The following is a 25,445-nucleotide window of genomic DNA, read 5'->3' on the forward strand; positions in this document are numbered from 1 at the left end:
GCCACACACAGCAGCCTGACCTCACCTGAAGTGTCTGACTGACTAAATTTACACTGACCTGTCACTTTACAGAAACAACTGTCCAACTGCTCCCTAACACAAATATATAACCAGCCAATCACGTGGCAGCAATTAGGAACGTAGACATGGTCAAAACGACTTGCTGAAGTACAGTTTTCTGTTCTCATCACCGTCAAACAGCATGAAGTCGATCTCCAGGCTTTCAGAGCCTCCTGCAGTTCCTGTCTCTGCCTTTGGGGGGCAGTGTAGTGCAGCACCTGCAGTTGGATATTTCTTGCAGTGCAGCTGCAGGAGTGAGTTTGGATCAGTACCCGGCCTGCAGCCAGAGCTCGCTGAGCTGTCAGCCCGCTGATGTTCAGAGGGGAGAAAACAGGCGTTGTTTAATCGTTATCTGACCGCCGGTGTGTGACCGCAGGGTGGAGGCTGGTGGAGGCTCCGCAGGGCTGCAGGTGAATTCAAGCAGCAGGTGAGACGTGTTCACTGGTTTTATTTTAGCTGGGAGCCAATAATAATAATAATATTATGGCAGGTCAAACTATCGAAGAATTGGAGTTAAAATTTTGAATGCTGTGAACTTTGAGTGCTGCTGCTGTAAAAACAATATATTTTCCTCTTTTTATGGAAACAAAGACGGTTCACTTTGAAAAGAAAAAGTTTGCTTTGACTTTGATTTGTGAAACCTGTGACTGTGCATGTGTGTGATTTTTATCTTGATCAGAATTGATGAGTCAAGAAATACAGAAATGCAGTGACTAGACTGAGGAAGACTTTCTTTGAACTAGGGCTGCCACAAACGATTATTTTGATAGTCGACTAGTCACCGATTATTTATGCGATTAGTCGACTAATCAGATCATCATCCACTGGACGTAAAACTACAGCTTATTGCACCAGCAGCATCTGCTCTTATATAACTATCATTAGCTTACAGCTTTAAGCTTTTAAGGTGCTAACTAAAGATAAAGACAAGATGATAGTTTATTCAATTTTAATGAAATTTGCAGATTGTTTCGGTGAAGTTTAATAAACTCCTTGCTATCTAAAATATAACAGGACACCGGAGTATATTCTCCAGCATCTCACACTTCTGATGATCAGCTGTCTGCTTGACGTTTATTCAGCTGTGTAAAAACTATAACTTTAATCTCAGACAAACCGATTTACTCAGGAACAAATAAAATACTGAAAAAAAAAGCCAAACAACAACATTTTTAATTTATCTAAGTGACTCATATATATTTAACCTGAGTAGCGAAAGACGGCGGTGGGTTTGAAAACGATTTGCCGGGAGTCCGGTGTTCTCACAGCGCTAGTGACCTAGCCCCCGGCTAGCTATCGAGCTAGTGGGTAACAGACGTCTCCGAAAACGTCGGAGCGCTTTTGAAAATATGCGGTGTCCTGATAAACTGAGCCGATATTTGAGGTTTACACAGCTACATTCTCGCCTGAAAATATGTTAAACGTTTATTTTGTGACCCAGAAAGAATAATAAGAGTAATATTAAAACTAACTAGCTACCGCCATTGTTGGAAACTAAGCTGGGCCGCGCTATGAATTCTGGGACAAAGCTGCTTCTTCTTCTTCTTCTTCTTCTTCGGGGTTTAACGGCAGCTGGCATCCTTGTACATGCAGTGCTGCCATCTTCTGTTTCAGTCCGTTATTACACTCTTAAATCCTGCTACTTATTCCTGCGTCTTTTGGGATCTTACAAAGCTTCAAACGACGCGTCGACTATTAAATCAGTCGTCGACGATTTTGATAGTCGACGTAATCGTGACTAGTCGACAAATCGTGGCAGCCCTACTTTGAACGCACAAAACGCAAATTAGATGCCAAGAAAATTTAATGTAAAAGCTCCTAAAAATCTTTACCGACATTCTGGGGAGCACTGGGTCTACTGGTGGGATTATAGAGTCATCATGACGTCACTGTGAAGGACTTCCTGGTCCTTCACAGTGACGTTTTTTACACAAACCCGACACTCTTTTGAAGGTGTTTGATGGAGGCACAGAGTTTACCTGCAGTGTGCAGAGAGAGGCTGATGTGTTTTAATTGGCCGACGCGTTCATCACCAGATGTTCAGATGTTTCTGGATCTTTAACTTTCTGTAGTTCTCTTTAGCCTCTTCTCTGTTTCCTGCACAGACTTTGCATTTTTACAGAAGAAATGTGTGTTTCATCATTTACCTGGATAAAGGTTATCTAGACTCACTGCACCACCTAATGGTTTAAATTAGTATTACATTAAAGTACGGCCAGTCCCCAACTCAGCTTCAGTTATTAGCTTTCAGAGCTATACACAGATGTTTATGGCCTCATTCTGTTGAGTTTATTTGTTTTGGTGGGCCACCACTAAGGGTGTAATTCCCCTGTAATCAAATGGAATTTCAGTGCATCTGATTTAAAATTCTGATGTAATTATATTTACTTACAAATACTTAAAGGTAGGTACACTACAATCAGAGTGTCAACAACAAGTCAGGCTTTTACAGGAAACAAAGAAATAATTATACTGTAAGTAATTTGATGTAGTGCTCAGTTTCACGGTAAGTTTGCAGAAAAACAAACATTATTTCCACAGCTTGCATCATAAATATGCTCCACTCTGTGGGGTTGTATTATGGAGTGGACTCATGTACTTCTATTGGAAGTACGTACATTGTACTTACAGTAGAAGTACAGTGTTCTTACATTTACTTACAGTATAATTATTTCTTTGTTTCCTGTAAAAGCCTGACTTACACCCTGTTACATCCTTACTCTCACAGACCTAGCTTTAAGTATTCGATTACACTGTAATGTCAAATAAAATGCATTGAAATTCATTCCGTTACAGGGTAATTACACCCTCAGCTGCATTACAAAGTGTTACAATAATTACTTTTAACGTCATCTCCAGCACTAATGTGACGATGATCTATTCAGCTTTTATGTTGTAACTCCTGGCTCTCTGCTCTGTTTGTGTGTGAGGCTGATTTCTACAGAGCAACGTGTCTCTCATATATGAGCTGATTGTTGCAGCTTACATGAGATGCAAATTCACGGGGTTTGGTGGCTTTGCCCTTGTGCTAACCATGTAGCCCACTAAAAGCTGTATTTTTATGTTGAGAGTGAACGTTTGCATGCTGTTTGTGTTTGCAGCAGTCATGGCAGGCTCCTGGAGGTTCACACAGCATCCACGCTTCTCTTTCATAATCTGTGTTTCTGCAGTTTTAATACTCCTGCTCGTGAGCCAAGGTAGGCCGAGGCTATAAAGGCTCTATTGTTTGGTTTAATTATTAATAATAGTAATAACTGCTGTTTTTGTTTCCTCCAGCATTGATCTGCAGACAGCAGGAGGACAGGCACAGGAGAGACTTTGCTGACTCCACGGGTATTTTTCCTCCTTGGTTCTCATTCTGCTTGTTCACATACTGTGGCTGCCAAATACGTCTCAACGTTTTGTTTTCCAGCTCGAACAAAGAAACTTTAAAGCCCCACAAAGTACTTCGACTGCAGCGCTGTCACCTAGCAAAAATAAAAACCCTACACACAGTTGATGTGGAGGCGCACACAACTGGCTTCAGTGTATTTTTTATATGAATATCTTTTTAAAGATCACGACTGTCCCCCACTACATTCAGGAAACTATGTTTATTGAGGTTTGCAGTTTCTGAATAATAAAAAACTTTCTGGGTTTGCATCACAGCACAGACTGAGTCACTGAACATGTCAGATTTCTTTTTTATATTGTTTCTTTAACCAGGTGATATTTGAATATATTAATTGAATAAGGTTAACACTGGCGCCTCACACCTAGAAGGTCCTGGGTTCGAATCCTCCACCTGGCCGCGGCCTTTCTGTCTGTATGTCAGACAGACATACAGACAGATGTATGTCTGTATGTCTATGTCTATGTCTGTATGTCTCCCCTCCCCCCCACAACCTTGATAAGGATATGTGGAAGAGGATGGATAGAAAGTCAATGAATACCAAGCTTCACAGCTGGGAAAGGGTGGAGCTCTGGGTTCACAAGTGAGGGGGGGGGGACAGCAGGAGATGGACAGACTGATCCGTTGTGGTGAAGAGAGAGCGTGGAAGCAAAGTTAATGATTTACTGCTCGATCTACGCCCACGAACAACCGCGAGCTCTGGCTAGTGACCGATAGGATGCCGCTGAGACGAGCTTCCTCCAAACGGTGAAGCTCAGCTAGTTGATCTGGTTTGGGAATCTGACTCCTGCACACCTCCTAGGTGAGGAGTTCCTGGCAAATTGCTGAAGATTATCTTCCAGCTAGCTTGGGAACGCCTCAGTGTTTGCCTGGATTTGCTGGTGGAGGTCTGGGCCTCTGCTGAGGATGCTGCAGCGGTGATGGATGGAGGGTACAGTTGGTCAATGTTAAGAAATATGTGGAAAAAATCCTCCTTTTTGTAACTAAAACTCAGTTAATTTGCATAAAATGTGCCATTCATCAGGCTTCAGTCCAAAGCTTACCAACTCAAACCCCGAATGTTAAAGACGTCGTTAACGTCCCAGAGGAGCAGTTTGTCTAACGGTAAATACCGTCATCACCAACACACACTTCAGAGAAGTCATCAGCTAACATCTGTGAACCTGCTCTGGGTTGTATCACTGAAATGTTCAGTGAAATGCCGATTAGACCAACTGTTACACTGACCTTGTGTTGTTTAAATAACTGCCCCGCCCCCCGGGGACCCATTCCTCTGGGTAACTGTCACTTTTTTCCCTTCCAGTACATCCAGTAATTACACTGGCTCATTCTGCTGATGCTGCTGTCTCCATAACGGAGATTACACCCAGAACGAGCTCCCGCTGACTTCACGCTCTGCTTTTATTTCCCAGAAATCCCAGCAGAGCACATCGACCCCGCTGCCATCGACCTCACGCCGCTCGTCAATACTTTAATAAATTCCAGCCACTCGGGTACGTTGTCCTGTCGCTGTCTCTCAGGTCTGAACCACAGAGTCACACTTCTGTTGGTTTTGAACTGCAGAGAGGACTCAACATTTAAAGGAGCAGTGCGCTCAAAGAGCAGCTTCCCTTCAGCCCAGTTTTAACATTTTAACTCTGATTTTGATTTTCAGGCTCATTGACGAGGTCGCAACATCGACCCCGTCCTCTTACTGATTATTGCACTTTTCTCCTTAATCATGAGATTGTCATTAGTGAACGCAGTGCTCTCCTGTATGTAATAATGCATCTAAGGCTGTGTGAGCTCACATGTTCGCCTGTTTTGTGTTGCAGGCTCCCGGCAGCTCTTCTCTCTGCTCAGCGTCACGTCCTACAGCTCCCTGGCTCTGCACAAACTCACCCTGTTGGTCTACAACAGTAAATGTTCTCTCCTTACAAACGTCTGCTTCCTCCGAAGCTGCAGACAGCAAAGAGTAACGCGAAGGCTGCATTTGTCTATGCTGCCATCTGGTGGTGTGAATGTGTAGTAATTACACCACCGCATGTTAACCATCTCTACTCTTAAGACGAGACTTTCTCTTTAATCGTGTCAGATTGTTACCTTTAGGGTCAGTCGTGAAGTTTGATGCACTGGTGAAGGCTGAGAAAGGGAAGAACCCATTATTTTATTTAAAACTGCAAAATAAAGCACCGAGGACGTGTCCTAACATATTACAGAAATAATCTTATTTGCCAAACTTTGTTAAGGAGGACTTATTCTGTTACTTTGATTATTATCTGTCATATATCTCCTGTTCCAGTGGTGGCTGTGTTGTTATCCACTCAGTCGTGAGGTCAGTGTATGGACAGTTTCATACAGTTTTTTTCCTGCTGTGGGATCATCTGTATGATGTCATCAAGAGGAGACATGCCTAATATGTTCATCTGAGCTGGGCAAAGGCCCCGGGCGCCCAAGGAGAAGAGCTAAAACAGAGCATTGAAGGCGGAGCATGAACTGCATCAATGCTCAGAATAAGATAAATGAGGATTATTTTAAACTGTTAATCATGCAAAGCTCTGCTAGCAGAAGCTGAGACTAACAAGCTGGAAATACGCAGGTCAGCAGATGTTTGGAGGCCGTGTCGTCCTGACACGTCTTAAACTTTAAATCCATGAATGACTTTGTGCTCTCTGAACAGTTTCTGTGTGTTTTGCAGTTTCCAGTGTGGGAAGCATAGAAAGCAGCGTGTTCAGGAGGCGATTCTGCTACTGCGTCACAAACGAGACCAACGACCTAACAGGCAGGAGGATTCGAACGTTCGGCCTCATTTTACGCTTCGTGCAGTTTGCTGCATGTAAACTTGTTTTTGTTTCCCATCAGACTTTACAGCCATACTGCTGGATGTGATGGGAAACTCTACAAGCTACCTGCACGAGCTCTTTAAATCCTCCTCGATACTCTCAGGTGGTAGCTGCTATTTAAATGAAACGCTATATGATGTGTTTGTGTCTCTGGCTAACGGCGTGTTGTCTGCTTGTGTCTCAGTGAGCCAGAGGAATAACTCAGACTGTATCTACATCTGCGTGATGGCCGGTAAGATGGGTATGTGTAGGCCTCCTCTGTCCTGAGTAAAGTTCTGAGGCCTGGGGGAATGACACTGCATGCTTATTTTATCCTCACAGAGGTCTAGAAGTAGAAACCTTTTCTTCCTGCTCCTGACCCACGTCTAAGACTGATACCCGGTCCATGCTCACAAGAAAGGAGTCAGATTTATTATAGCTGTGTGAAACTATAAACTGTTTTTAAAAGCTGAATCTTTATTGTTCTGAGAACAAGCAGTAAGAAATGTGTTGGGTATATTCCAGTAGTTCAGCCCACAGGGTGTTTCCTTTGTGTGTATCACATTTTTATTTTCTCCCTTGATTTATTTCATGGTGAAGCATTTTTAAAAGCCAAAAATCAGATAAGATGAGGTTGAAACTGAGGAACTTTTTATAAATGTTTGTGTTTTTAAACATTTAAAAATGAAAGCTCTCAGCAGAATGTGAAGAAACAGTTATGTGACCTTATCTCCATGTTTGGTTTTAAAGAGATATCACGTAAACATCAACAAAACATTTTTTCTGTTTACACTTTAACACAGCAAAGCATCCTGCAGAGGGGCTAAAAAGAGCTCTCAAAAGGTCAAAGAGCAGCAGATCCAAAAACAATCGCAGTTGGTAAAACAGCGCCTCCTGGTGGGGAAGCTTCTGTTATCTTCCACAGACCTCAGAGAGCGATTAAAGAGATAAAATATATGACTAAACCTTATAAATGCTCCTGTAGTATACCTGAAAAATCTTTCATATAGTGTATAAGGCAATGGTGTGAAACATAAGGCCCGGGGCCCGCTGGACCGCTTTGTAAAATAAGTAGGAGGGCGTATATTTATTATATTTTTAACTTTTCATGTTTTGCAGCTTCTCCTACAGACACACACACAGTTTACATCATGCCGACACATTTATTTCATCTTCATCACGTAGGAAGCTGAGACATACTGTAGAAATTGCCCCTTTTTTCTTTTTCTAAATGTGTAATTAAACTTTGTTGATTGGCGTTTCACTGTTTGGCCCACGTTGGATCGGTGGGCTGTGCGCAGTCCTCCCTGTAAAATGAGTTTAACATCTCTGGCATCAAAGATGAGGCTGATGATGATGCTGCTGATGAAGGTGTCTGTCTGAATGCGACGTTGTGTTTTGTCCAGGCAGAGAGGTGCCTGAGCTGTGGGACGTCGGCTCCATCACGCCGCTCTTCAACCAGACCATCGTGGAAGGACCGCACACAGGTCTGTTCACTGGTTTGTGACGGATTCATTGATGACCAGCAGGTGGCAGATTAAAACGAACAGCACCAGATCAGTGTAGAGCTCATTATGTCTTCTTTTTCATTACTTTCTTTTTCCCCACTTTGTCTTTCTGAACCAGCTAACATCTCCTTCCGGCTCCCTGTCGGTGAGTACATCAGGACCTTTAACAGGCCCCTTCAAGCATCTGCTGTCATCAACCAGACGCTCGAAGAGCCGCTTAATTCTCCTCTTCAAATTGTCTATTTTAAATCTCAGAATGGCACCAACTGCCCACGAATCTGAGTCACATCTCTCCATCTGGGATGAGCTCCATGCTAACCAGCAGAGTCCATTCAACCGCACATGGTGAGTCTCTCCAGGAGGCCGGCGTTCAGCGTTTGGCTCGTCTTCACAGCTCGATCTGTCAGGAAGTTCGGGCCAGACTCGGTTTCCAAAGTTTAATCAGGATTAAGCTGGTTTATCTCTGATGTTCACAACCAAATGTGTAAAACAAAGAACTGGAAGCACATTTAAAAGGATATGCATGAATGAACACTAAATAAAAGAGATTGTTCAGGTTTTTAAAAGTATAATGAAGTCAGTCAGATGCTAGGTTTTAATTTTTAGGAGAAATTGTTTGTGTGAGAAATACCAGGAAGACCAAAAGACTGATCTTTGAGCACACGGAGCGACTGCAGCCAGGGTCTTTTTTACTTTTCATTGTCATGTTATTGAGCTGTGAATCTCAGCAGAGTGTGTAGCTCTCTCCGTGGTCGAGTGTCGTGTCACATGATTGAGAAACATTAGTTATTGGCTAAAGGAAGCGATGCGTCTGTGCGTCACACTGTTTTACAGCCAGTGTCGTATGATGTACGTTGTTACCTGTTCAAGCCTCCTGTGCGTTTTTTTTCTTGTTGTGGTTGTGATGCAGGTTGATCTTAGCTTCATATGTTCATTGTTGCTCTGCCTCCGTCCTTGAGACTCAGCACTGGTTTGCATCTCAGTGTGAAACCTCTGTCTTCCCTGTGCTTGGATACAGCTACCTTCTGAAGGGTGTTTCTTTCCTATAAAGGTGTGGGGGTTTTTTTTTACCATGGAAAAGATCCTGTGATCATCCCCCATCTGGTCTTCTGTGGTCATCGAGCCTTTTTAAATCCTGTAGTGTACTAAAATGTTGATCAGACCACTGATGCTCCCACTCTCTGTCTCTCGGTTTGTTTTGTTTGTTTTTGGTGAAGTTTAATGAAGTAGTTTTGTTGTTTATTGTTGTTGTTTGCTGTTTATATGACTGTGTACAGATTACAGTTATATGCATAGGTTCTGTTAAAAGTTTAAATTGCATGGACACAGTGGAGAGGTCCAGTTTGCTGAGGTGGAGTCGAGGACACCTTTAAGCTTTACCTGTTTGCTGACTCAGCCTGTAAACGTGTTTATTTTTTAACACGTGGTTCTGTCTTCAGTCCCATGATGGCTGCGTCCTGCTTTCACTCTTGTGGAGACAGAAAATCGAGCCTATTTCTTTCTCTTGGTTTATCAGCTTCACCAACAGCTGTGGATGAAGCAGCTGCATCTACAGCGAAGGTCACCACAGCTCAGCCGCTCGCAACAGCTCCACAGCCTACGACCGTCAAGCCTCAGAGTTACACTACAGCCGAAACACCGGAGACAATCCAGCAACCCATGGCGCCAAGCATGACCGCAAGAGCTGTAACGACACAAAGGGGGACCACGCCCACTGTGGCATCTTCTCAGAGTGGAACTATAGTGGAAAAAACAACTTTAGCACCAATTACAACCTTAAAACGGCAAACCACCACCACCGCCGCTCCGACTGCTGCAGCTCCCACCACAGCAGCACCACGATTACCCACGACGCCGGGCAGAGCTTCAACCTTCTCACCAGCAGTTAGTCTGATCCGCACGCCGCCGTCTACAAGCACAGCAGCCCCGCACACGACGTCCACAGTTCATTCCACGAGACTTCCACCTGTGCGAGCCTCAGCAGGACCCACGGTGCCCAGGAGGACTACAGGGCCTCTGGTTAGAGGAACTACAACTCCCAGCAAGCCAACGGAGAAACCAGGTAAACGATTTGTTCTTTCAGATATTTTAATATGAATTATTTTGTAGCTTCAGCAGTGAGGAAGATGCTCTTGTGTGTTTCTCAAAATAAAAAAGATGAAATGTGGCAAATAACCAGAATAAAAAATGAATAAAACCAAAAATGCACCAGAGGAATACATGAGAGAAAATCTGGACTTCTTTAAGTTTCATGAAGACGTTTCTCCTCTCATCCGAGAAGCTTCTTCAGTTCTGAAGAAGTTCTCACAGTTTTACCTGCTGGACAGACGAAGATGGCGACGGGTTCACTGTGACCCATGATGACGGCTTGTTGGGAAACATAAGGACAGACGAGTGATTTTATGTCGTTATTGATGAATGGATACGGAGGAAATCAAACATGGAGACCTGTGTAACATCACTGTAGCCACAGTCTGACTCCGCCCACTGACCTGCTCTCACAAAGCGACTCTAATCACATTGCAGCCTTCCTTTGTCATTTCTGGACACACCAGCGGCACTGATTCAATTTCAGCCAGGAGAAAGGTGTGTGTGTGGCACGGGAAGCCATGCTGCAGATAGTAACCATGGTAACGCAGGCTCGCAGCCTCCTGTGTGAAAGCTTTGATGGGTTTTAAGCTGCAGAGGTTAAAGTCAAATTAAGGCCAAGCGTTCAGCGTTTATCTGTCTGCTGCACTCAGCGTAAACCAGGAGCTCGTTATGAAATTCCATAATTACATCGTGAGGAAAATGAATACGGATTCAAATGTCAACTGTTTCCAGCCGTTAACGTACATTAAGACTATTTTATGTGACAATGGATTAAAATATGTGAAATGCACATTCACTAATTGAATATAGTGTAATTTGCATAAATAGTGTGACCCACGGTAGATAAAGTTGAGACTGTGTAGAAAAACAACAAGCATCCACTTTCTTACGCTTCTCCAGTTCAGGGCCACGCGGGGCTGGAGCCTTCCCAGCTATCATAGGTCAGGGAGGAAGACGGGACACACAGAGGCAACGTTCACACTCACTGCATGTGTTTGACTGTGGGAGGAGGCTGGAGAACACCCACACACTCCCACAGAAAGGCCCTGGGCTGGATTCAAACCCAGGACCCTCCTGCTGGGACACCCTTCGTATATTTTCTTGGATTTTTATCCCTCAGCTGTAAACGGCCGATTATCATGACGTGACGGGCGGGTGGCATGGACATGCAAGTGTGTGAATGTAATAACGAGAGTACGAGGTGACATAGGAGCATCTATACAATGGGTGTATCTACTAAAACTCTCTGACAAGTTTGAATCATAGTGACTTTGACCCCGAGGTTAAAATCAGTGGTCAAGGTTTCTGAAAATCTTGTGACTATGATAAATTGAGAACAATGTGATGCAGGAGTTTGATACCACACGTGTCTCCACAAGGAGGCTGACGCCGCCGGTGTTTTTATGTAAACGTTGGCAGCATGAATTCAGCATATCTCAGGTTTGGCTTGTGTCATCTGTTCATTCACAGCCATTCTGGGGTTTCAGGACTAAAACTGGGACAGGAATGGGGTAAATAATGTGACGGTGATGTAAACTGAAACAGGTGATCGTAATCATGATTGTTACAGTTTGTCCAACAAATGAGTGAGAAAAGTTAGAGAAATGTTCCGATCTGTTACCAGCAGCGAGTCCAAACCCAGCGCCTGCTGTTGATGTGCCCGGTGCCCTGCGCTGCATTAATGTCGAGCAGCACGTGATGGTTGTGGCTCCTAAGATATCACCTGTGAGGCGCTCAGTGTGTTTCTTCACCTTTCCCAGCACAGCCACTAGATGGCAGTAACACCACACTGCAGATAACAGCTGCGCCCCCAATGCTCCCGTCCCCTCCTCTGATTTTTGCCTAGCAACAATCAGATGGCCGGAGCATCCTGTGCAATTTGTCAGCGAGTCATTAGCGTGCAGTGAAATGAGCGTTTGTCACCCAGCTGCACATGTCTGAGTGTCGGCCTGTGGAGGCTGATGTTTGACTGACACACACACACACACACACGCTCAGGAATGAACGCTGAAAATCAGGTCGTTGTTGTTTTTGTGTTTATTTCTGTTCAAATTAAAATGAAATGATGAGTAAATTTGGAGACAGGAGCTCAGATGAAAAGCTGCATGAGTTCACCTGCTGACTGATTTTCTCCTCTTCACAATGATGCTGAAGAAGGAAAACTGACACTTGTTGGCTGAACTCATGAGTTCACGTCAGGTTTTCAGCAGTTCGTCAGTCACATGACCCTCAAACCTCACGTGCTGCTGTGTCTCTGCAGGAAGCTGCTGTGGGTTCATTGTTGCCTGAAGCCCCCCCACACCATCACAGCTCCGTGTGTCACCATGGAAACATAGACTGTAAATAAAAGATGGGCGTGGCAGAATCAGAATAATCCCAGAGGAAGTTATGTGGTTACAGTTGCTCCACGACAGTAGGAACAGTAACTAAGTAAACTTAATATTACAATATGTTACAAAGTTACAAATGTAACTAAATCCATGTTTCAGAGCTGAGTTATCGTTGAATCATAGTGAGCTGCACACTCACAGTCATCTGCTAATTAATGTGAAGTGAAAGACGAACACAATACCAGAATTTTAATTCACCAAAAGTGAAGCACAGACTTTTTGGATGTTTGCATTAAAACTGCTCCAGAATCGATGGTTCGTGTTCAGTGACTGCAGTTTAATAAGGAGAGAGACTCTGAGAGAACTGAACATAATTTATTGAAGCACAGAGTTATAAAATATTAGAAGCTACATCGCAGGGCAGAGCCCCAGCAGCAGTAGGCGGTAGGACGGGACCCGCCGGAGTGTAGCGGCTAGTGGTGATGGAGAAGAAGCAGATGGAGGTTTGGATGAGCTGCAGGACAAACGTGAAGGACAGAAGAGCACTGAGGTTTAAAGGGAACTGAAGCTGATCGGTTTACAGAAGGCAGCCAAGAAAATTCAGTAAATATGGGAAAAATGAAGCAACACAAACACCAAAGACTGCAGATCTGACTTACTGATGTGGAGGCGGGGCCTAGGAGACACCTAACAGCATCTACCTGTCAATCAAAGCAGCCACACCCCCAACTTTAACTTTAAGCTTGATCTAATTGAAAAAGGTGAGTTATAAAAATGATCACAGTCGTGCAGTTGTGACAAAGGAGGAAACGTCACAGAGGCGGGCGGTGTTTTTGCTTCAGGACGTGCTTATTTCTGCTGTAAAGGTGAACATTTTAACACGACTCTGTGGGATTTTGAACGTATCAGTCCAGCTCTCTGCAGGTCCAAAGTCCACTCTGTATGTTTCTGTTCAGGTTTCTCTGCAGACTTTCATCATGAAGGTCTCCTCTCAGCCAACCCTTTCAGTGTTTGAACTCTGAACTTTGCCCCTGCTGCAGAGGAAACTCCTCAGCCTCAGGTTTTTTAGCTTTTCAAGAAACTTTCTTGAAATTTTCCCGACTGACTGCAGCTTCATTCAGCTGGAAACTATTCCAATGACACCATCAGAGCGACACTGACAATAGTGTGCACGCCTTCCCTCACGTCATCACACCGTCTGTAATATGTTCTCTAAAATGTCCCATGTATGAAAAGCAGATTCTGTGCGTGCTTTTTTTGGTTGTGTTGCCAAGCTGATGTTAATCACGCTCCAGGATGAAATCCTTTGTGCTGCATTTCCACACCAGCGACCAAACATCCCTCTTGTTGGTTTAAATTTGAATAGGAAAAGATTTTTCCCATCGTGATCCTGTTTGCAAGGCGAACAAAAACGTGCAGCATGTGGACGAGCACGCAATTAAAATTCATCTGAATGTTCTGTGAGCTTTTAAAGGTTAATTTATGATATGTTTATCATCTTTAATGTGACGATCACCTTTTGTCTGTGGACATCACCTCCTAATTAGATTTTCTCCTGCAGAACACACAGATTAATTAAGCCAGTTCACGACTGACGTTCTTCTCTCTGTGTGTTGAGAGGCTGTCCCTGGAGGAGGCCGGAGCTGAGCGCCGAGTCCGTCCCCGGCGCCGCCACGACCGTCGGCGCCCACAAGCTGCAGCCCTGCGTCCTCGAGCTGTGCAAGTTCTTCTCCCAGTGCCTGTGCAGACCCTTCAGCCACAAGACGCGCATGAAAAGGTCGGCAAATTCCCCCTGCTGCCTCCAGACAGCACCGCTGCAGACGGCGGTTTGAATTGTACTCCTGCTCAGAGTGTTGCATCACTTATTTCTCTCAGCTGCTGCACTTCTTTAGGTGGCCACAATAAACCCCGGCAGTGTAAGGCACAGACACACACAGGTAGACAGAAATTACAGGGTGAAGCTTTCTGAAGTATTCTTAACAAGAATGAGTGGCTGACGTCATTCAGTTCACAGTTCACAGCAGCAAATGTTAAAATGAAGCTGTTTGTGTTCTCGATCTAATGAGCACTGCTCAGAAAATGAGAAGAAATCATGCTGGGTATGTACACTGAGAAGGACCGGACAATGTGTTATTCATGCTGTTTGATGGAAACAAAGATTATCGACCTGCAGAGGGCTGGATTAAAAAAAAAACCTGAAAATCAAAGTGAAACAATGATGCGACAGGTCAGTCGATTTGGCTGAAATTTTAATAAATTGCAACAACTCAAAATGATGCTCAGTAGTTTCTTTTGGCCCCCATGTGGTTAAATACAAGCCTGACATCCCAGATCTGAGCCGGGGCATCACTGAGCTCCTGGTGTAATCCTTGTGGCGTCAGAGGTGCTCTGACTTTTCTTACCCTGCTTGTTTGAGGGTTAACGCCTGTGCCATTCTCCTGTTTGGGGCTTACAGCTCTTACTACGAATGATGAAGAAGAAAAAAAGAGCGAGTTACCTTCCCCAGGATCCGTGCTGGAGCTGGGTCAGAGGAAGAGGCCAGACAGCTGTGGCTCTTTGGCCTGATCGCTCAGCAGGTCGGGCTGTGGAGGTGAAGTGGTCTGTGGGCCGGGCAGCGTTCAGGGTGGAAGTCCTGGTGGTTTAATTCCCCTGCTGCCAAAACCTTTTTTTTCCTTTTTTTTGACACATCTGAAGTCACCTGAGAGGGACACCTCCTAGGTGAGGTGTTTCAGGCATGTCTTACCTGGTGGAGACTCCCTGGGCAAACTCAGGACGTCCTGGAGAGATTTATGTCTGCTCGCTGCTTTGGGAATGCTTTGGTGTGATCAGAGACCGTGACCACCTCCATGTAAAGACTGTATTTGCTTGCAGGTTAATCATCAATTAAAATGTATATTCTCGGACATGTGGCTCAAAACAAGCCTGATTTCTGTCTGTTGAAAGCTGAAGTTCCCACTCATGGCGAGCTGACTCTGAAGCAGAAGCTCAAGGTCAGCGCTTCATGCTGTCATCTTGTCTTGCAGGTACTGTGACGACAGCCACCTCTGGTATGAGAAGCACACCTCTGAAGTGTGTCGGCGGGTCAGGAGGGTCTCCTTCTCCAGAAGTAAGTGGACAGCATGAGTCATTGACCTGCCGGGCTCTGATGCTCGAGACTCCCTGTGCAGTAAAACCAACACCTGCAGCAGCAAATTATAAACTCAGCGCTTCAGCCTGATACAGCCGTATGAAAGAGTTTGGGCGCCCCGGGGCAAACTGCATATTTTATTGATGTTTGAAGAGAAAAGGAGTAAACTTTTCAAATCGGTAAAATATTTCTGTAAAATATGCAGTCGGCCACAACATTATCTATTGATTTTGTAGGAGTTTGTTAAGATTTTGACCAAGAAACTTGAAGAAAACATGCACCTCCAAAATGTTTGAGCTAACAGGAAAGAAAGTAATAAAAAAATAGACATTTTCACACTGAGAACATGAAGACGATTCATAGTGACGAACGATTCATGGACAGATGATTTTAACCCTTAGATGCACACGTGGGGTCAAAAATGACCCCAGGGGTTGTTTTTCTTCAAAATCTTTAAAATGCAAAGTTGTAATATATTCATATTCCAGGTATTCCTCATAAAATATGTTTGTAACATGAGGCCATTTGCATTTTTATTTATTTTTTCATTAATTTAAAAAAAATGCAGTTTTTGTATCTCTACCCCACTCAAAAATGACCCCAAGCAGTTCCTATGGAATCTTCTATGAAACTTTCATTCTTAGCAACTCTCACTGACCCACTTACACTTCTGATGGATCAAGAATTAATTTTTACACAGTAACATAAGTGATTTATAGTCAGGGCTGCACATAAGTGGTCTGCAGGTGTGCATTCGCTGTCAAAATAAAAGTATTCCCGGAAATTCAGAGAATAGGCGCTTCTTTTGTTGTGGAGGAACACCAAAGTTATTGCCTACGGAGCTTGCTTCTTTGGCATCTTTAAGAGTTCTGAACAAATGTCTGTCCTCCTCCAGAACATCTTATGTTCGCAAACACGCATTCCAACTTCTTATCTGGTTCTGCAAATGCGCACCTGAGGACCATTTATGTGCAGCCCTGTTTATAGTTTCCTGTGTATTTCAAACATTGTCCTTTCTGATGTTTTTTTTTAAAAAATATTTAAAGTAGCATGGTTGCTATGAGGCCAGCAAGGATCCCTGTGGACTTACAAATGATCCAGGACGGATGGGATGAAGAGCCCATCAGAGGCATTGACTCAGAATCTGACATCTCAGATATAGAGGACCCAGACTATTGTCCCCCCCACTTAACAAGGCCAGTCAGATACAGAGGAGTCCTCCGATGAGTCCTCTGAAGAGGAAATGGATATTGAGTCTAACAGAATGAGCCCCTCTTACTGCTCTAGCCACAATATTCTGAATTAGTCAGCCAGGGCTTGCAGTTGGGTTTAGTACTGTCTCCCCAGTAAATGCATGGAAGATGTTCATGTCTGATAATATAATAGAAGAGGTGCTGTCATACACAAACATGGAGGCATGAAGAGTAGCCACAGACAGGGGAAAGAGTGGAAAAATATAATCAAACATAAGTTCCTGGCCTTCATTTGATTGACCATTTTTGCAGGAAGTGAGAAGAACTGGGATGTACCAGTTGGTGTGCTTTTTGGGAGTCCTCTGCATAACCTATTGTACAAGGCCACTATGTCAATTCAAAGATTTAAAGATATTCGCCGTTTCTTGCACTTTGATGACAAGAGGACCAGAGCCTACCGACTGAAAACAAACCATATGGCAGCTTTCAGCTACGTATGGGGCCTGTTCCTGGTCAACTGCAGGCAGAAATTCATCCTCAGTGATTGTGTTACAGTGGATGAACAACTTGTGCCTTTCAGAGGGAAGACCCAGCTTCTGCAGTATATGCGGAGCAAGCATACAAAAGTGATACAAGTGATACAAAAACTGCGATTTCTTAAAATTAATGAAAAAATAAATAAAAATGCAAAGTGCCTCATGTCACAAACACGTTTTATGAGGAATACCTCAAATATGAGAATGTTACAACTCTTCGTTTTAAAGATTTTGACAAATAACAACCGAGTTTATAGCAAAATGCATTGTTTCTATTTGGGGTCATTTTTGACCCCACTCGTGGAAGAGTGTAGGTACTGGTAGGTTGTGCATCCAAGGGTTAAAGCAGTCTGATCACGTATGTTGAAAGGAGTCAGATAAAACAACTGATGTTGATCCAAATCCTGAAGGTGCTGGTTTGAAACTGCAGAGCACTGAGAAGTTATTAGATGTATTACTGAGTCTCAATTAAACCTTCTGTATTTAATTCATCTCATATACATTGAGAATGTGATGGATCAGACAGTTTCTTTTCTCTTTGCTCTGTATGATGTCATCTTGTAGTATGAAAACCACACCCACTTTATGGGGCAGCCAATGAGGAGAAATTTGGCTCAAAGGAGGAGGAGCAAAAACTGCTGGTTTGAGTCAGAGGATGGACTCAGTAGCTGCACCGAGGCTCAGCAGGAGTTAAAAGTGATTAATTTAAACGCTTATTCATGCAAAGCTACTCAAGTATCAGCATGAGGCATAAAAGAAACATGTGGAGCTGTAAGTTTAACATAGAAAATAGTGGCTATGGCGTGAGGAGTTTGGAAGTACAGGAAAGATGTGATCTTAAGTATAAACGGTGAACTGTTTCTCATATCGGTGCATTTTAAGCTATGCTGTCACCCTATGATAGAAGATGAAAATGTTTTAGGATAGTATTCATGTTGTGCTCTTCTAAGCACTGCAGGAAAACCCAGGGATGTTTAATATTCCTAAATATATGGATAGGATGATCGGCGGGTTTCTGTTTGGGTTCGTGTGGAAGGATCTGCCAGAGATGAGGAGAAGAAGAAGCTAAAACCTTTACTAGGTTTTAATGTTGGAGTGAGAAATAACGAGGAGTGATTACCAGAGGATCTCTCAGGCTGCTTTTGTGTTTCATGGTGAGAAATTGCTCACAAAGAGGAGAAAACAGGGAGCGATAACAGCGATAACTTAATTCAGAAAGCATTTAATGACAACAGGCTGACAAAAACATTCAGTTTTCATGCTTACCCTACAAAGCTCTGCTGACCGAGAACAGAAAAATCAAATCTCACTTTAATTTTGCTCCGTTGTTACTCAGAGAATCGTTGTTGATCATCTGAAGCTGATCTGAAGTCTGGGTGCGCTCGTTTGTACTTGGTACTGATTAAAGAGGCGATCAGCGCCGACTAGAAATGAAAGGCTGCTGGAGACCAGGAAGATGAAAGATTAATCACCCAACTCTCAATTTCTCTTATTTATGCAGCAAAATGTTCCCACCGTGGAGCCCAGCTGCTGTAAAGGAAAATAGTTTACACATAAACAGCAACGTTACCCAGCTGACCAACATACACTGAACAAAAATATAAACGCAACACTTTTGTTTTTGCTCCCATTCCCCATGGGATGGACGTAGAGACCTAAAATTCATTCCAGATACACAATATAACCATCCCTCCCAAACAGTGGTCACAAATCAGTCCAAATGTGTGGTAGTGGGCACATCTGCTATATTGAGATAATCCATCCCACCTCACAGGTGTGCCACATCAGGATGCTGATCTGACATCATGAGTAGTGCACAGGTGTACCTCAGACTGCCCACAACAAAAGGCCACCCTGGAATGTGCAGTTTTGTCTCACAGCAAAATGCCACAGATGCCACAAGCAATGAGGGAGCGTGCAACTGGCATGCTGACAGCAGGAATGTCAACCAGATCTGTCGCCCGTGCATTGAATGTTCATTTCTCAACCATAAGCCGTCTCCACAGGCGTTTCAGAGAATATGGCAGCACATCCAACCGGCCTCACAACCGCAGACCTCGTGTAACCACACCAGCCCAGGACCTCCACATCCAGCAGGTTCAAGATCGTCTGAGACCAGCCACCCAGACAGCTGCTGGAACAATTGGTTTGCACAACCAAACAATTTCTGCACAAACTGCCAGAAACCGTCTCAGGGACGCTCAACTGGATGCCCGTCGTCCTCATCGGGGTCTTGACCTGACTCCAGCTCGTCGCCGTAACAGACTTGTGTGGGCAAATGCTCACATTCGATGGCGTCTGGCACGTTGGAGAGGTGTGCGCTTCACGGATGAATCATGGTTCACATTGTTCAGGGCAGATGGCAGCTGAGAATGTCCCAGTTCTTGCATGGCCAGCATACTCACCGGACATGTCACCCATTGAGCATGTTCGGGATGTGCTTGACCGGCGTATACGACAGCGTGTACCAGTTCCCACGAATATCCAACAACCTCGCACAGCCATTGAAGTGGAGTGGACCAACATTCCACAGGCCACAATTGACAATCGGATAGACTCCATGCGACGATGTGTTGCACTGCATGAGGCAAATGGTGGTCACACCAGATACTGACCGGTTCTGGGTCCCCAGACCCCCAATAGCGCAAAAAACTGCACATTCCAGGGTGGCCTTTTGTTGTGGGCAGTCTGAGGTACACCTGTGCACTACTCATGATGTCAGATCAGCATCCTGATGTGGCACACCTGTGAGGTGGGATGGATTATCTCAATATAGCAGACGTGCCCACTACCACACATTTGGACTGATTTGTGACCACTGTTTGGGAGGGATGGTTATATTGTGTATCTGGAATGAATTTTAGGTCTCTACGTCCATCCCATGGACGTAGATATTTTTGTTCAGTGTAGATGAACTTATTGGTTGTGGTTTAAACCCGCGCTATTGATAATGGCCAGCAGGAGGCGACTCACCGGCTCAATCAAATCATAACCTCGGTAAATTCTGAGTTAGTTTATGTTCTCAGTTGCTTGTTCAAGTCTTCCTAAGTCTCACATGATGATCATTTTGAAAACTATGGTTTGCATTAGCTTCCAGTAGAATATAAATCAGGGCCCGCCTTACCGCCTGACCGACGTGATGCAGAATCCCTCGGTTTCCCAATCGGATCCATTCGTGCGCTTTCTGGGAGATGTGGTTGGTTCCGAAGCATCTGAGCTGCCGTTTGTGGGTCTTGCAGCATTTAGAGAATTACTGGATGTGCGAAAGACGTAAAAGAAGCTTTCTGTGGCTGCTGCTGGAGATGTGTGACATCATGAAATATGGCCGTAGCTTCCAGTTCTGTCTGCATTCTTTCTTCCGGTAGGAAGCGAAACCCGGTGTGCAGAAAAGCCCAGACTGTATAGAAGTCTATGAGAAAATGGTTTTCCTGCTCAAAGAGTGTAAAGCCGGGTCTGTCTCAGTAAGCATGCAGAGAATACAAGATGATGTTGATTTGTTGGTTTCTGAGCTGGTTGTATATAAAATATGGAGGAAGCATCTGAAATGTCACCCACTGATGTTTCACTCTTAGTGTTCCATTAAATAAAATACATTTTATTCACATAGAGCCAAATCACAGCAACAGTCGCCTCACCGTGCTTAATATCGCGAGGTGAAGACCCGACAATGATAATCAAAATCAAATAAAAAACTATAAATTTTTTTATATAGCACATTTAAAACAGCAGTTTTGATCAAAGTGCTCCACAAGTTAGGAAATAAATAAAATAAGACAAATTTACTGTGGTGGGGCGTGGTCTCCGGTGCCGTGCAGGCAGGGCGGACGCACCTGCACGGCACCCTTAATCACGCCCGCCGAGTTAAAAACACGGGGACTCGGGGGTTGGGGTGTGTCGTGGTGTGACAAGTATTGAATAAAATGGCTGAAACCTATGATCCCTGGACCCGCCGAGTCTCATTCACACCATAGAAACAAACCAAATGATAATCAAAATATTTTACGTCAGAGCCAGAGTAAAAAGGTGGGTCTTTAAACGAGATTTAAAAGACTGAACAGTCTCAGAAGAGCGAATGAGAGCTGCAATAGCAAAGACACGATCACCTCTGGTTTTCAACCCAGACTTAGGTTGCATTAAGAGCATCAGGTCAGAAGATCTTAGTGCTTTTTTAGCACGGGGCAGTGTTATTTAAGATTTTATAAGCGAGTAAAAGAATTTTAAAATCAATGCGAAATTTCACAGGAAGCCAGCGTAAGTTAGCTAAAACTGGAGTCATATGATCATGCAGTCTGACACCTGATAAAAGGCTGCAGCAGCGTTCTGTACTAACTGCAGACGCTAAAGAGAGGAGTGAGGGAGGCCTCAGTAGAGGGAGTTACAATAGTCCAGTCTAGAGGTAATGAATGCATATGGTCAAATTTATTTATGTAGCAGATTTAAAGCAAAGTGCTAAAATAATCAGATGAGATGAAAACATGACAGGACACGATGACGGCAATTAAGAAAGGAAACATAAAACCTATTGAAGAACACTACACTGAGTACAAAGCTGAGCCGTTTTTCCTCATTCAGAATTTGTGGCTAACTATCGTAAACATGGACGCTGAGCTGTTATCAGAAAAGGGTTCAAAGGTGAACGCTGACATCGACCCGGGAACCTGCACAGGGAGGTGAGTGAAGGACGGCAGGTCCTCTAAATGCCTCGCGTGCTTCAAAACACCAAGATGAAAATGCTTCACATGAGACGACTCCCAGATCCAGAGGGTGACGTCGCGGTTGCTGCTTCCATCTTTAATATACAGTCTGTGTAGGCCTTTTAACAATAACAAGGAGAAAATCTGACGAGTAAGGACCGAGAAGTGAAAGCCTCAAAGATGAGGTCATTTTGTAGTTCTATAATGACTTGTTGTTTCCTGCTTCATCAGTAAAGCTGGTACGAGAGTCGATCCATGTTGGTGCATTTAAAGCACACCGGATAATTGGGAGCTCGCTTCCATCCTTCACCTGTGCTGATGGCGACGTGTCGGCCCATATCACAGCTCATTAGAGCAGCAGCTCTGCAGGAATCTAATGGGCTCAAGAGGTTGTGGAGAGAGTCGCCTCTTTCCCGGCGTCTGACACGCCGAACGATTCCAGCGGCAGGCCGTCGAGAGGCCTGTCAGCTCAGTCCTCCGGCTCTCATTAGACCTCCGGGTTTATTTTTAGACTCCGATAAACCTGATTAGAAAGTGACATGAAAAGCAGCGAAGGCAAAGATTAAAAACTCTCAGCTAACAGCACAACATCGCAGAAGCTCCGGCTCATTTATGGGGAGCAAACTCAGGGTTGTTGGAGTTTTATGGGTAAGCTTTCAAGCGAGATCGCATTCATTTCTCCACATAATGCTTATTTTATGATTAAGATAAAGAAAATAATGAAAGAAAATGTGGAAAAGATGACAGCTCTGCGTCGTCAGTATAATCTGTTTCATATAGTCATCATTTATTCAGTATGTGTGAGACCTTTGCTTTAAGCATGTTTGATCATTAATAATTAATCGTTGGTGGATCATCACAGAATGTTTCAGGTGTTCAGGAGGCAACGATATCGAACACGACAACTTTTTACAAGATAAGCGTGAAAAGTCATGTGATGTCGTTGCAATCCCGTCACTGGAGGATCTTGAACGATGGGTGCTGCAGAAGGTTTCCTGCAGACGGTCTATAAAAACCAGGCTACCAGCCAGGCGTTTTATAACCAGGCTATGAAAACAGAGGCAGGCACCTGCGAGCCTAATCTGAGGGCAAAGTCCTCCTGCAGCTCTCCCCTCGCTGCCTATAGCACCTCCCACAACAACAGCATGCCCACTATTTGAATTATTTTTGATTTCATTGAAATTAAAATCTTTTTTTAAGCTCAGTAAATACGCTGGGGATGACCTGCTTCCCTGTGTGGAGGAAGTGTTTCAGGCTCTTGTTCCCACCCTCGGCCACGAGCTGTGGGTGATGACTGAAAGAGTGAGATGGTGGATACATCCTGCAGAAATGAGCTTCCTCTGTCTGGCGTCTGGGGTTTTTCAGAGTAAAGCTGATGCTCCTTTGCTATGAAGAGAGCCAGTTGGGGGTTTGGGCATCTGACCAGGATGCCTCCTTGGTCAGGTGTTTCATGTCCTACTGGGAGGAGACGTCCAGACACACTGGAGAGATTGTTTCTCTGGAAAAGCTGGAGGAGGTGCTGCTGCACCTGCAGCCTGACCCTGACTAGAAAAGCAGCAGATGATGGAGCGATGCATGAAGCTACGATTATGGAACAAAATCATTCTGATCGTTTCTTCTTCTGTGATCGAGGAGCCCTGTGGGGATCCATGCACGGAGGCTGACTGCCTCCATCGGAGGTGGAGAACGAGTCACTCACGGCACTTCACAGTGACTTTAGTGACTTTATCTTTTTATTTTTAAATCACATTTATACTAAAAGCTCCTTCAGATAAGTGATCTCAAGCTTCAGTTTAAATGTGCTGCTGTTTTTCCTGGACTGGAGACGACCAGTGTGGAGACGAGAGCTCGCTAAAGCTTTTTAAACCTTTCTACACTCGAGCTCATGACAAAACTTCATGACAGGTTCTCCTCAAAGTTCGGATTATGATCCCAGTGAAGATAAAATGGTGGAAAACTGTTATTAACAGGAAGAAGGATTTTTAAGAGGTTTAGGATTTTCTTCATTCTGTTCAATTCAGCTCAGTTTTATTTACATAGAAGCCACAACATTACCTCAACAATCACATGACCCCCTGTGAGCAAGCACTTGGTGACAGTGGGAAGGAAAAACTCAAGCAGGAAGAAACCTCCAGCAGAACCAAGATCAGGGCGGTGCAGCCATCTGGGGTGAGGGGAGGAAGACAGGTGAGCCACAGATTAATAATAAATAATGATTAAATGTAGAGAGGTGTATAAACACAGAGAATGACGATCAGTGAAGAAGAAACACTCAGTGCATCATGGGAAAGCCCAGTCACTGCTGACGTCACGATTAAGACAAACGAAAGGGTTTGAGTGGTCATATCAATATTTAAGGTGTGTTCAGAGACAATTTATGATGTGAGAAAACATTCCACCTTAAGAGCTGCCAGCAGCTGCCGGTTCCCTTTGACTGACTTTGATTCTACACCCTGAACAGTGGCTGATGGAGATGAGGGTGGAGAGACGCATCATTAGTGTGTAATCTCTCCAAAGGTATGAAAAGAGCTGCAGCTCGTGAACGTGTGTCATACTTAAAAGAAGAAGAAGCTGAATCTGTGCAGGGGTGATGCTCGTGGTAGATCTCATTACAGAGTCGCTCGACTCCTCTCGAGTGCAGCAACACTGACGTGACAACGAGTAAATATTTGGCAGCTGGTAATAATGCAACAGTGCAGCAGTGATTAGTTGGGTCTGTCTAATCTTTATCAGCCTGATTGATCCACGAGTAAAAAGTGCAGTCAGTCGCACGCTGAAGGAATGACAGAAAGTTTGAATGTCTTCCTGAGCTGGGAGGCCTGCTGACGTCCTTCAGGCTGAGATCAGAGCTCAGAGCTCGTCACACTCCTCCTATTGTGTCCGCTGACCAAAGGAACAGAGGGTGTTTTGAGGAGTGCGACCCCTTTTTAATGTGGTATGCTGTGGTTGCCTGCACTGTAATAAATCCTTCACGTGATTCTGCTCGTGCGTGTTTGTGGAAACAGCTCGGTTCGTTTCTCTTAAACACACTAAAATACGGATCATTCGTGGATTGTAATCGGAGGAAACAGAGGGGAACGTTTGCCGTAGCTGGTATTGTTTTGTCGTAAAACTCTGTGACCTGGCTGTAACCTTTCCTCCACAGACCTGAAACAGAGGTGCCTGACAAAGATGTGCAATAAACTGTGACCGGAGAGGAACAAAGAGCCGCTCATCATCACGAACTACGGCACGCAGCACGATTACGGAGGCCAGATCTGAGTCAGATTTCTGCATCTGCACGGGTTTGGAAACTGTTTACACGCTCACGCAGCGGCACGGCTTCACATTCATCCCCGTTATCTACTCTGTGATTTCATTTACTTTGTATCTCCAAGAAGATGAAAAATAATTTGATTAATACTGGACTCTGAAATCTGCAACCCTCAGACTAAGTGTGGACTGTTTATCCTCAGATCAAATGAAGACTGTGAGGCTGATACAGTCTGAAATCTGAAGAAGAAGCTGTAGAAACCCAGAAACAGATGTAGGGTTTGAGGTTTTGTCTGTTAAATAAACGTCTGGTAATTGTTGTATTTTTTTCTCATTGCTCGTTTTTGGATCTACGTTCAGCCTTAATTTGTTCAGATTAATCAAAGAGGTTTGGATCGTCTGGACAGAGGAGGGAATTATTTCAGCCTGTCGGAGTCGATCCAGATCTGACTGTTCATGAGC

The 25,445-nt window shown here is 44.2% G+C and overlaps 2 protein-coding genes and 1 long non-coding RNA gene across 6 annotated transcripts in view; 2 read left to right on the forward strand and 1 right to left on the reverse strand.

The window, feature by feature from the left end:
• kcnq3 (potassium voltage-gated channel, KQT-like subfamily, member 3) overlaps positions 1–233 on the forward strand; it is a 118,019-nt gene extending 117,786 nt beyond the window's left edge. Inside the window, exon 17 of the transcript XR_014272846.1 lies at positions 202–233. The gene's annotated coding sequence lies outside the window, so the exon portion shown is untranslated. The remainder of the gene's footprint in view (positions 1–201) is intronic.
• On the forward strand, positions 1–25,306 carry hhla1 (HHLA1 neighbor of OC90). 4 transcript variants are annotated; one of them, XM_082514303.1, is made up of 15 exons: positions 1–487; positions 3,162–3,257; positions 3,337–3,393; positions 4,864–4,944; positions 5,266–5,349; positions 6,129–6,212; positions 6,293–6,376; positions 6,458–6,514; positions 7,659–7,739; positions 7,879–7,905; positions 8,016–8,105; positions 9,277–9,822; positions 13,802–13,958; positions 15,205–15,287; positions 24,877–25,306. In XM_082514303.1, the coding sequence occupies exons 2-15, from the start codon at positions 3,167–3,169 to the stop codon at positions 24,918–24,920; spliced, it is 1,566 nt and encodes a 521-aa protein (XP_082370429.1). In that variant the 5' UTR covers positions 1–487; positions 3,162–3,166; the 3' UTR covers positions 24,921–25,306. The 4 variants fall into 4 exon arrangements, with proteins under 4 accessions (XP_082370429.1, XP_082370431.1, XP_082370430.1 ...); XM_082514305.1 differs by having other exon boundaries at positions 6,458–6,505; XM_082514304.1 differs by having other exon boundaries at positions 3,165–3,257.
• The window catches only part of LOC309694314, a 6,761-nt gene continuing 3,706 nt past the window's right edge, over positions 22,391–25,445 (reverse strand). The window contains exon 3 of the long non-coding RNA XR_014272848.1: positions 22,391–23,895. This is a non-coding gene — a long non-coding RNA (uncharacterized lncRNA). The remainder of the gene's footprint in view (positions 23,896–25,445) is intronic.

Source organism: Aulonocara stuartgranti (assembly GCF_965226115.1).
Source record: "Aulonocara stuartgranti genome assembly, chromosome: 18".
Classification (NCBI taxonomy): Eukaryota; Metazoa; Chordata; class Actinopteri; order Cichliformes; family Cichlidae; genus Aulonocara; species Aulonocara stuartgranti.